The 12,334-nt window shown below is 40.9% G+C and overlaps 1 protein-coding gene across 4 annotated transcripts in view; it reads right to left on the reverse strand.

The window, feature by feature from the left end:
* Positions 1 to 5,532: 5,532 nt before the first annotated feature.
* LOC101629185 (chromosome unknown open reading frame, human CXorf23) overlaps positions 5,533 to 12,334 on the reverse strand; it is a 46,484-nt gene continuing 39,682 nt past the window's right edge. For all 4 annotated transcript variants that reach the window (XM_012730411.1, XM_012730412.1, XM_012730409.1 and 1 more), the window contains one exon: positions 5,533 to 9,242. In XM_012730411.1, the coding sequence (XP_012585865.1) occupies positions 9,213 to 9,242 (30 nt within the window). In that variant the 3' untranslated portion in view covers positions 5,533 to 9,212. The remainder of the gene's footprint in view (positions 9,243 to 12,334) is intronic.

A 12,334-nucleotide genomic window follows, 5' to 3' on the forward strand; every position in this document is an offset into this window, starting at 1 on the left:
AAGCATAGCAATCACCTAAAGGGGATCCCTTGAGCACCAAAATAAATCAAAAGCTACTAAAATAGTAGGAATGACTCTTATCAGTAACAAATAGGAGGGAAGCTTGCTTACAGGAGGCGGCCAACACCAGCTGGGAGGCACACATTTCATAACCATAACCACAAAGACTGATTCAGACAAGACTCCTCAATAGATACTAAATCTATGGGGTAATTTTGATGAAGAGGGAGATATTTCCAAGTTGGAAAGTGTGCTTATTTACTGCAAAGCAAGAAAAACAAACAGTAATTGTATGTGGAGAGAGTAGACAACTTAACTGGGTAATAAAAATTAACATCACCAGTGAAAGGCAGATCGATGTGGACGTGACACAGAGATGAACACATCTCTGGTAGAGTGCTCTGGCTGGGAAAGCATCACCTCAGTAGAATCAAAAGGAAACATCAGACAACCCCCACATTAGTGTCACTTTAGTTTTTAAAGAGGGCCTTTTAAATTTTTTTAAAAGACAAAAAGCTGGGCCCTCCCTGGTAGCGCAGCGGGTTAAAGCACTGTACTAAGAAGCTAAAGCCACCTCTACATGAGTTCGATCCCTGCCTGCCCAGGAGGAGATCCTGCCTGCCCAGGAGGAGATCCACATGGCGTGGCAGACCTCTCCTGACCCGCCCACTGCTCCCCTCAGCAGTGTACCTCATCGATCTGTCGATCTGCCTGTTCTGCTCCCCACTCTGTCCCTGCTGAATCCTCTCACCCTTCACATCTCTGGCCTGTACCCCGGCTCCATGTGAATAAATAAATCTTTAAAAAAAAAAAAAAAAAGACAAAAAGCTGATGGTTCCAGATTCAAGGGGAGTAAGAAGCATCACCTAAAAACATGTAGTGAGTGCTCTGAGCTTGGACTGTGGTGTGCTATGAGGGTGATAATTGGGTTAATTGACAGTCAGTGTGCTAAGCTGAATTATGATCCCTCAAAGATTTTCGCACCCCAATATTTCGAATCATAAGTATACTAGGTTACATGGCAAAAAAGAATTAAGATTAAAGGTGGAACTGACGTTGCCAGTAAGTTGACCTTGATCCTGGAATTATATTGTTCTTGTGACTATCCATTGTTTGAAACATTTCTTAAACTTTGAGATAGATAACTGGTTAAAATGTATGGTGGAGATAAAAAGTAACTCCCACCATGCTTTGTATTCTTGAAAACAATGAAGGATTGTTTCCCATCCCCAGCACTGACCTACTAAGAAAAAGTTTTTCTCTATTTCAAAAATAGAGAAAATATACTTTGTGCTTTTTCATGTTTGTAACATGTATTGCAGACTGCGCCGTGGCTGGTAGTCTTCAAGGATAACAAAGAAAAATTATAGGATGTCTCTTCTTGGGGGCCTCCCTGGTGGTGCAAGGGTTAAATCTTAGTGCTATCAAGCAATCCCAGCTACTGCAGCAAAAGGTTGATCTCCAGCTGACCAACATGGCACAGCAGACCTTCCAGACCCAGCAGACCTCTCCAGACCCGCCTGCTGCTCCCCTCAACAGTGTACTTTGGTAGATGTGCCTGTTCTGCTCCCCACTATCTCTCTGGTGATTCCTTTCACCCCCTGCACCTCTAGCCTATTCCTCAGCACTTGTATGCATAAAAAAACAAATCTTTTTAAAAAAAAAATGTCTGTTCTTGAGCTGTTAAGGATCTTATCTGAGGATAGAGGACAGGTAAGCAGAACCAGGACTGGTGGCAAGGAGGGAAGAGGCTGGCGTGAGGCCAAGCCGAAGCTTGGGGTTGGGGAAAGCCCACTGAGGGCAACCAGTGAGATCATTTATCTCCCAGCACCTGGCATGGAGCAGAGGTCCAGTCTTGTGGTTCCCTTCATGCTTCATCTCCTTGTCTTCAAAAACTGTAATATAAGGGAAGGCTCCTGGGAGATAAGGTTGGGGAAATAGGGAAACCGAGAGCCAGCCCACCGCCCTGCATTTCTCTCTACATGTTTCATAATCAAGTCACTAGGATTTGATTCCTCTTTTATCCCCTCTAGGTATCAAGAAGTCACCATAGATTTTAGCTAATGTAGAAGCCTTTAGTCATTCAACAAGAACTTTTTGAGCAACTCCTATGTCAGGTCCCAAGGCAGGGGGGATAAAGAGAAAAAGAGATTGTGGCCCCCATTTGCTGTGCTTACTGGCTTAAGCAGGGGCATTTCCGTGTTCTGGGAACCCTGAGCAGGGCAGCTAACCTTGGGAGACTTGCTTGGGGAAGCGATCACTGAGTCTTCAGGGTCTAGTATGTATCGACTGACCAGGCAAATAGAAGGAAAAGTCATGTGCAGCAACTGAGACTGGAGAGAACACGTGTGCAGGAAAGGCAGGACTGGGAGACACATCTGAGGGACAGGGTAGGCCACTCAGCTAGGAGGAAGCTGGCACAGGGCATGAAATAAGCCTGTGAAAATATTCGTTAGTCACTAAGGAACTGCACACTTGGCAACAATGAGATGCTGTGTCCCACCTACTAGAATGGCTAAATTCACAAAACAGCTGAAGCTGGTCAGGACGTGGGCTACTGGAACTCTCCTACATTGCACTTAGTCATTTCTTACAACGTTAAATACCTCCTTACCACAATGATGCAGTAATCTTATTTCTAGGTATTTACCTATGTAAGAGCAAAACATGTTTACATAAAGACCTGCACTTCACTCATAAATGTCTAGAGGTAGATGCAATAAATGTCCATCATGTAGCGGTGAAGTAAATTATGGTACACCCAGACAATGAACAATGACTTAGCAATAAAAAGAATTAGTAAATATAGGCAACCTGGACAAATCTTAAAAGCATTATGTGAAGTGAAAAAAAGCCGGGTTTCATTCTGTACGACTCCTTTAATATATGGCATTCTGGAACAATGAATATAGCCTTGTTTGGAGCTGGAGTAGGGGAGAGGGAATGCCCACAAAGGGGCACAAAGGTACTTTCTGGGGCAAAAACAAAAAGGTTCTGTAAGTTTATTGTGGTGGTGCTTAAATGATTGGTCAATCCTATATAATCCTGTCTCGGGTCCCTCATCTGTGTAATGAGAACAATATCAATATCTACCTCATAGGTTTTCTGTGAAGATAAGACAATAGAAACTGCTAGATATTGCCTGACTGTGCTTAGTATACGTGAGGGATGATTCTGAGTCTGAAGGTGCAGTTGCTAATTCCACCACTCATTGTCTAAGCTTGGGAAAGCTACATAACTTTGGGAAGCCTCTAGGAAGCTCTAAGTTGTGATTCCAGTATCTGCCACCTGCCCCGCATACCTTCCTGGGCATTGACAAAGATCAGATGGGAGAGCAGTGACAGCCAGTGACGGCTGGTCATTCAAGGGCAGATTATTTCCAAAGACTGGGAAAAGCAGCATCTTCTAGTATTGTCTGGATTCTCAGTCTCTCTGGAATTCGAGGGTTTTAACTGAGCTCATGCCCAGGAAAGAACTTTTGGAATTCAGTTCAGTTCCAGACAGGCTGAGTTTGAGACACTGTAGAACATTCAGGTGGAAATTTCTATGTGGCAAATGCAAATAAGTGTGCAGAGCTTGGGGAGAGGGGTGGAGACCGGGGACAATTTTTTAAAACTATTAACGAACACATGGTATCAAAATACACACTAAACTATCCAAGAAAAATGTGGAAGCAGAGAAGAGAGCCCAAGACTGAGCTCTTCTGAACACCAGAACAAGAAGGCAGTTGGGGCAGAAGCCTTAGAAGAGATGGAGGAGAGAGGTGCAGAGCAGAGGTGATGGAAGAGAAGCCAAAAGTGACGAGAAATCAGCATCTGAATTCCACAAATACCAAGAGTTCCCTTCGATGATAAGTCTACAGAGTTAAAAAATAGTAGAGTGGAGGGCCCTCCCTGGTGGTGCAACGGATTAGGATGCAGCACTGCAAGTGAGCCGCAGCCACTAAAGTGCAAGTTCGATCCCCAGCCAGGGAGCTGACCCACAGGGCACGGCAGACCTCTCCTGATCCGCCTGATGCGCCCCTCAGCAGAGTACTTCCTCTATCTGCCTGTTGTTTCCTTCTGTCATGGTGAATCCTCTCACTGCCCCTGCACCTCTGGCCTGTACCCCAGTTCTGTATGCATAAATAACTAAATCTTAAAAAAAAAAAATCTTTAAAATAAATAGTAGAGTGGGAAAAAAAAAGGCAAGCAAATGAGTCCATATCACCAGCTGCTACCTTCAGGGTAGGGAGATAACAACAGAGATTCAGAAGAGATATGGTGGAAGAGAAAGTTTTTGGAGAATGCAAGGAACTAAGTCTTCGGAAGGGAGGAGGCCACCAGGAGCTGAGCACAATGAATAAAAGAATCCTAGCAAAAAGACCCAGCATGGATAAATTCTAGAACATTGGGAAATCCTAAATCCTTCAGAGGTTAAAAAAGAAAAACAGTCAACAAGTACAAGAATGGGTGCCTAAGTAATGGGTGAATGTTTTTGAAAGAAAGACAAAAATTACTTCCAGCCTCGTCTGGATAGCTCATTATTCAATATAACATAACATATAGGACTTGTCCTTCTGTGGCTGGCTTATTTCACATGCATGCTCTCCAGCCTCGTGCACACCACAGCATCTGATTCTTTTTTACGGCTGGGTAGGATTCCCTTCTTCCAGCAGGCCACGTTTTGATTGTACATTTATCTGTCAACGGACACAGGTTATGGCCGTTAGGTTGTACTGAGTAACGCTGCGATGAACACTAGCACACAGGCCCTGCTTTCAGCTCTTTTGGGTAGATACCGAAGGGTGGAACTGGTCTCCATGTGGTAATTCTCCAGCTTTTTGAGGAGCCTCTTGGCTCCACCACAGCTGATAAAAAGCCAGTAAGTTGGGCCCTCCCTGGTGGCGCAGCGGGTTAAAGCACTGCACAGAGAAGCTTAAACCACTTGCGCATGAGTTCGATTCCCGCCTGCCCCGGAGGTGACCACATGGCGTGGCAGACCTCTCCTGACCCGCCCGCTGCTCCCCTCAGCAGTGTACTTCGTCGATCTGCCTGTTCTGCTCCCCACTCTGTCCCTGGTGAATCCTCTCACCCACTTTATCTCTGGCCTGTACCCCAAGTTCTGTCAAATAAATCCTTAAAAAAAAAAAATAATCTTTATAAAAAAAAAAAAAATACTAGTCTATGTACTTTTAGTCAGGAAAAAAAGGTTTTGTTTTTTTTTTTTAAAGAAGAGCAAGGGGAGGGAGGAAAAAAAAGATCAGCAGGAAAATCAGTAGTGTAAATAATAATATGATAATCAATAATTTTACTAAAAAGTCAACTCAGCACAATCTTAACTAAGCTCACTCACCTTTTACAATGTGGGAGGAAGAAGAGCAGGGTAGAGCCCCGCCAGACTGGTCTGAGGCAGGCAGTCCTGGGAGGTAAAGCTTGTTTACATGGATTTCACTCACAGGAATACAGTGGATATCATTAGCCACATTTTTTAAAAGAATGACTTTATTCTATAAAATAATACAGCATTCATTATATTCAACCAATACAGAAAAGCAGTCATTTAAAATCATTACACTTTTTAAATTTTACAGTTAGTTTTATCTCATAGAAAAAAATCTAGAAACCAAGGGGCTGTTGAACTTCAGAAAAATGTCTCATCATTAAGTACTACTAAGTTAGCAGTGACTCTAAAATTGAACCTGTATCAGAATCCCCTGGAGGATTTATTAAAACATACTTCAGGGTTCCAATTCCAGAGCTTCTCATTCACTTGTTTTGGGGTGAGGGGCATTTCTAACAAGTTGCCAGGTGACGCTGATGCTACTAGCCGGGGACCTCACTTAGAGAACCACTGTGTGAAGGGCTGAAAAGCTTAAGGTTGTCACTAGGTTTCCTATATTATGTAACGCTAGAAATTGTAACATGACATGACACCTGACCAAGGGAAAGGAAGCGGTTAGCTCATCTTCATCTCATGTTCCTGTCCATGCCCCAATCCACCAGTGTACCATAACTCTACAACTGTGATACCTGTTTTCAAATCTTCTGTAATTTAATGGACTCAGAGTTCATACCATTTCTTTTACTGGAACTTTGTTAGGGAACCTGGAATCCCTTTTCTTCTGGGTTCCCATTAAATGTCCAGAACCCTATGGTGACGGCACATGGGTGATTTGGTGATGGGAAGCCCACGGGGACTACGACTGAGATGGAAAAAGGCACAAAATGATGTAAAAATAAACTATGATATTATTTAAAAAACATTAAATTAAAAAAGCAAAAGGTACAGAACCAGGGTTTACTGGACCCTGCCAAAGGCACATCTTATCCTGCAAGCTTTGGCTTCCTGGGAGTTGGCTGATCCTGGGGAGTCTTGCCTCTTCCACTAAGGCTTTCCAACATGGCAAAGACCTCACCTTCCCTTCAGTCCTTGTGACCATACTGGGGACCATCATCACCAAGACGCTGTCGCTCTGGCTACTCAGTGCTTCTTTGTGTGGTTATCGCCGGCAAATTTGTTGCTGATGATGGTTGAGTTTACTAGATAAAGGCAGAAAGTTTCCAATCCAGCTTCACTTTTTCCTGCTTCCACCTAGAAGTATCTCCAGTCTTTAAAAAAAAAAAAAAAAAAAAAAAAAAAAAGGAAAACACAGGATATATTGGGTAAAATGGAGTCTGTCATTGTGCATCCATACAAATCATAATGTTAAAACTTTTTTTCTAATAGAAAAAAATGAAAATGTATCCTCCAAAATATAGCAGCTTTCTCTGGAATAATTTTATTGCTGCTTTAAATTGAAATTTATATTGACAAAATTGTAGATTTACAGGCAGCTAGAGGACACAGAGATGCTGCGTAAACTTTACCCAGTTTCCTGCAAACCACAGACATTTAAAACAACAAAACCATAATAGAAAAGTGCCTTCTGAGGTTTGTGAAACTACTAAGAAAGAAATGTGTCCAGGAAACATTCAACTGGGAATGCCCAATTTCTCTCGACCCTTTGCATCTATGTCCAGTCTATTGCTTCACAGTCTACTTTGCAATTTGTTGTTTTGTGAATCTCTTCCCCACTGGCATGAGGTTCCTCAGGGCAGGGGCTATCTTCTGTCTTCCCTATACCAGGGAATGGCCTAGCACACAGGGGAGGAAGTGGACAAGAAATGGCATATAAAATCAGATATTTCTCTTCTAAAATCGAATGCATTGGAGAATTCAAATTCTCCCCAGTAAAAACAAACCAACAAAAAACTGCTGTGGATAGCCTTTTGCTCATGCTCCATGTAACATTAGATATTTAGTTCTACTAACACATTCTACTCGTTTATTCACTCAATATTTAATGAGCTCCTGCTACTACATGTCAGACAGCATGGGAACGGTGAATAAGACATACATGGTCTCTATCCTTACTTCATACTCTGAATTATAAAGTCTTTCTTTTTAGCCCTTAGATCTTATGCACCCAATATTTTCTTAACACACACATGCTACAAGTAGGAATTTTGCAAATAACATGCTTTGCATTTTGAGACAGTGCCAAAAGTATATCCAAGTAGGTCTAAATAAGAACTTAGTTGTGGGATGATTAACACTCAATCAACCATCTTGCCCTTAAAAAAAAAGCTACAATAAGAGAATCGATGCTGTTTACCAAGTTACAATTTTACACTTCAAGTCCATTTTCCCTATCAGACTGTACCATAATGGCAGACTCCATGTATCTTGGGCCCTTATTCACTGCTCTAATTTTAGGATGGAACCTGTACAATAAGTATATGTTAGCTAAATGTAAGGCTCTTCATTCTCCCAGGATATGGGAATAGGAAAATTATTTTAAGATGTAAGGCAGATGTCATGGTCACCTAGCACAACAGAACAGTTGCCAGACCACTCCCGTGAGCACACATCTCATTCTTCCCGTAGTGGAATGTTTGCTGGCAAACCTGACTGTGGAGATGGCACGCAGCATGAGATGAGCATCTACCTCAACTCACTACCTGATTTCAATTAATCAAGTGCTCTTACCCCCCTTTTACTGATCCACCAAGGAAATGGCTTCCTATCTTTTACATAAAAGAACAGTAAAAATTTGTAGTAAGATATTTTATAATCCTGCCATAAAAAATCAAGTTCTTGCCAGATTTTGATTTTGGAAGTTCTCTGTAAGTACAGATTAGTATTTTATATCAACAGGTTCTAGAAGCCTCACATGAAATTAAATAATATTCTCATAAACTGACAAGTAACTTTTTCAAGTAGAAGGAGTAATAATATTTTATTACAAATAAATGTTCCACAAAAACTTAACTGAAAATGTATACTACTATAGGCAGAACACAGAAAACAAAGAAATAAGGTAGTGGAATCTAAAATTTCACTTAAAATCCAATCAATTTTATCTTATACAATTAGGTATTCAATACATATCAACTGAACTGAAAATAAACACCTTGCAAAATGTAAGCTGTAGTAATGAAGTACAATTTCCAAATGAGATTTTGACTGTAAGAGGCTTAAAAAGCCTTTAAAAACATGAAATGCACTGCTTGCCTGAGGGAAAGTAAGATGGAATATAGATCATACAAATCTTTACATATTTTCCATAATAGGATTTTGAAATTGGAAGAGCAAATCATTGTGGAAGACCCTTACTGAACCCATTACTAAAAATTCAGTGCACTCACAACTACCTGATGGAAAATTTGAAGCACCTTTCATTAACCTTCTTAGGTCATACCATGAAATGTATGAGTGATGTAGGCCTTGATTTTCAGAAACTTAAGAAAACTTCAAGTTATAAGCCAAAATGTCATCAGGTAAAGAAAAATCTGGTATAAAATTGCTATCATAAGGCCACTGTATAAAGTTTACATACAGATACTATACAATTCCGATAACTTTCAATATATAAATGTCTGGATATAACTCAGTTCTCTCTATCAAACCATGCTCAGAGAAAAATTCATCCACAAATAATGCCCTTTTGAGACTTTTTGGAAAAAAAAAAAAACCTAGTCAATACAACTTTTAAAATAAAATACTGCAATTTAAAAGCTAAGTTTTAAAAAGTTGCTGCATTCCACTACGGAAAAATAAACTTTTTTATCAAGAAAGTTACAGTATTAGTGCTTTAGTGCCAATTCTAACTCCTGACAAAGAGAGATGCTCCCAAATAGCGTCCTGCAGGGTCAGTTCCATCTGCAACAATTCCAGATTACAATTCCAGGTTAGATTGCTGTGGCAACGTTTGTATATTCCTATCAAGAGAAAACAAAAGAGATACAGACTTCAAAAGAAGCATCCGTTATAACATACCAGCTAGTTTTTTTGCTCATACTACAATTTTCAAAATCTTTTAACTTATATAGTTTACTTGCACCCAAGGGTCCCACAAAGGTTATGTGGAACCCCACAGATACAAACTAGCAACAGAACATATCAAAGTGGATATAAAATGATAAATCAGTAGGATAAAAGAAATATATCGCACTCCATATGTGGTATTAGTAAGTTGATGAAAATGGCACTCTGTATTTTGAGTGAGTTTCACTAGGGACATTCCTGGCAACAAAATGAAGATTCTTAAACCTTAGCCCCCTCAAGAACAGAGCCTGATGTAACAGAAATACAACCTCAAGCTGGAAATTTATCTTTGTCATTACATGGCAACTTTAACTCTAAAACTATCTTGACTGAGAACAGCAAAGAGCTGTTACAGGGAGGAAAGCTTTCTTGCTTTGGGATGGTCATCTGCAACATAGAAAGATGCATGGCTTCAGTAAACACGGGAAAAGGAAGTCACAAAAACAAGACTGTGATCAAAGGGTAATGAATATGGACTCTATTCTGTGATGCTATGCAAATATTAAATTACTGACTACAAAGTGGACATAAGACCATGCAACTAATCAAAGGGCAAAATGGAAGAATGGCATGTTTTTCAGGGTCATCAATAAATGTATTAATACATATTATCCTTACCTTTCACTAGGATCTTATATTATTAAAACTGCAAGAAATTTAAAAGTTGGTTTATTTTTTGGCATTTTTATCAGTATGGAAATGTTTAATTCCAAACAAAAACAGTGCTGATGGAGAATTCTTATTCTATTTTGGTAAACAAAATGTTCAAAATATATGTATATATTTTTTTCAACATCATTCCTTTAAAGAGACAGATTACACTGTATCCTATTTCTTTACCCATTATATAGAAGTCATTGATCGTCAAATAAAGTATCTACTGTCTACTTGCAACTTTAAAAAGAAATTCTAACTATAAGTCTAAAAAAATTGTTAGCTGAAACAGCTTGTAAAAATGTGCAATTATTTTGAATCATGTTCACCCTTGACACAGCGTCTTCCACACCATCACTGAAACTGATCCTTCCATACTTCCAGGTATTCGAGAGACTATTTTAAGCAGAGCGTTGAACTAGGCTTACAAGCACCAGCCTCTTCCAGCTTTCTGAGCCCATACTGTGCTTCTGCAAATGCACCCTAGTCCACCTTCCCTCATTCTGTCTCCTCCCCAGGATCGCTCACCAAGTGCCCAGTCCTACGTGCCGCTTAGTCTGTTCTCAGTTTAGGAAGATGTCCTACTTCACCACATCCCATGCTCAGCTGTCTACCGAGTTTGGGGGTCCCGCCATAATTTGCAAACCCCTACCTCTACCAAATCCTACATTCCACTGCCAAACATGTCCAGCTCTTCTTCATGACTCGGCTTACAACCTCCCTTTCTCTAAGGAGAGAGGAGAAATCAGAGTACTTAACACACGTCCCCTGACCATTTCTAACATGAGTGCTTTTTCTCCTCTCTTCAAGTATTTACCAGCTGTGAAAAGAGTTAACAGAGCAGACCCGACTGCCTGCGTGGACAGGCCTGCTTATTACAAGAGTGGCCCATGGCTGGCATCGGGGACTCAGCCTTCAGGGGGTTCCCATCATGAACTGGTGAGTGCTGAACCACAAGCTACATGGTCTATGCCGATTGCCTGCTTCCTTCTGAGAGTCCGGAATGTGGGTGTGTGCCCTGCAGGGGTGCCGGCTCCTAAAGACCCCGGGCACCAGTCTCTAATGAGCTTCCCTACTGGCCCCTTCCAAGGGCGCTGTCACGGTTCATGGCTGGGGGGGGATCGAGCATCCTGCATGGGAGAGGAGCTTGGACACCTGCACGCAGCACCCCTTGGTCTCGGCCCTGCATGCCAATTCCCTTTGCTGATTTTGCCAGGCAGCCTTCCACTGTGACATGTCGCAGTCGTGAGTGTCACCAGATACTCAGTCCTGAGTCTTCCAAGTGAATCATCAAACCTATGGGTGCTCTTGGGGCCCCTGACACAATAAGTGCTGTTTACTAAGTTTTTAGAACTACAGTTGCATAGTTGTGAGTGTGTGGTCTGTATGTGCGTGTGTGTACACTTTCACATAATGATTAGACTTGATGCCCTCCAATAAGCATTTTCTAAAGACTGTAAAAGGCAACAGGGGAAGATGTAAAGACTAATGAGACATCCTCTATCCTCAAGAAGTTGATCATATATTTGTGGAAATACGAAGACAAGCAACAATAGTTAGAAACCAAATGGTGGTTAGGGTAAAGCTTTACAGTGGGTTTTTGAAGTAAAGCAGGGTTTAGTAAAAAAGAAATGGAGATCACAATTTTTGGCCAAGAAATCAGCAGGAACAAAACCCCAATAAGCAGAGGGTACATGGAAGAATGTGCTTAGAAAAGTAGCTCACAGCTGAACCTGGCTGACAATTCTTTTTTTAATTGTAGTACATAGTAAACATGATATTTTCTCTAAGTAGGAAATATTCCATAAGCAGTATTAGAAAAGTTGGCTATCCACTGGGGAAAAAATTAAAACCTGACAAAGCATTATATCATAAAACACACACAAACGAATTAAATATTCATGCTTTAAAAATTAACCCTAAAACCACTTAAAGGAAACACGATAGAGAATTTTTATCTGCAAAAGCATGACATTAAATCTAGATCCACATAGGACAAAACTGACGGACTCATGAAAACAAGTTCTGGGAGTCATCATAAACAGCTGAAAAACATGAATGCCAGCAATGTATAACAGGTATAATAACCTCATTAAATCAAAAGCTTTTGCAAACCAATTTTAAAATAAAAAAATCCCTCAAGAGTAATAATGGCAAAGTGTAGAAAAAAAGAAATTGAGGGAAGTAATACAAGTGGCCAGTAGGCACATAAAAATATGTTTTTGTCGGCCCTCCCTGGTGGCTCAGCGGGTTAAAGCACAGCACAAAGAAGCTAAAGCCACTTCCACATGAGTTCAATCCCTGCCCTGGAGGTGACCACATGGCGCGGCAG

The sequence above is a fragment of the Condylura cristata genome, unplaced genomic scaffold (genome assembly GCF_000260355.1).
Source record: "Condylura cristata isolate star-nosed mole 26May11 unplaced genomic scaffold, ConCri1.0 scaffold00027, whole genome shotgun sequence".
Lineage (NCBI taxonomy): Eukaryota > Metazoa > Chordata > Mammalia > Eulipotyphla > Talpidae > Condylura > Condylura cristata.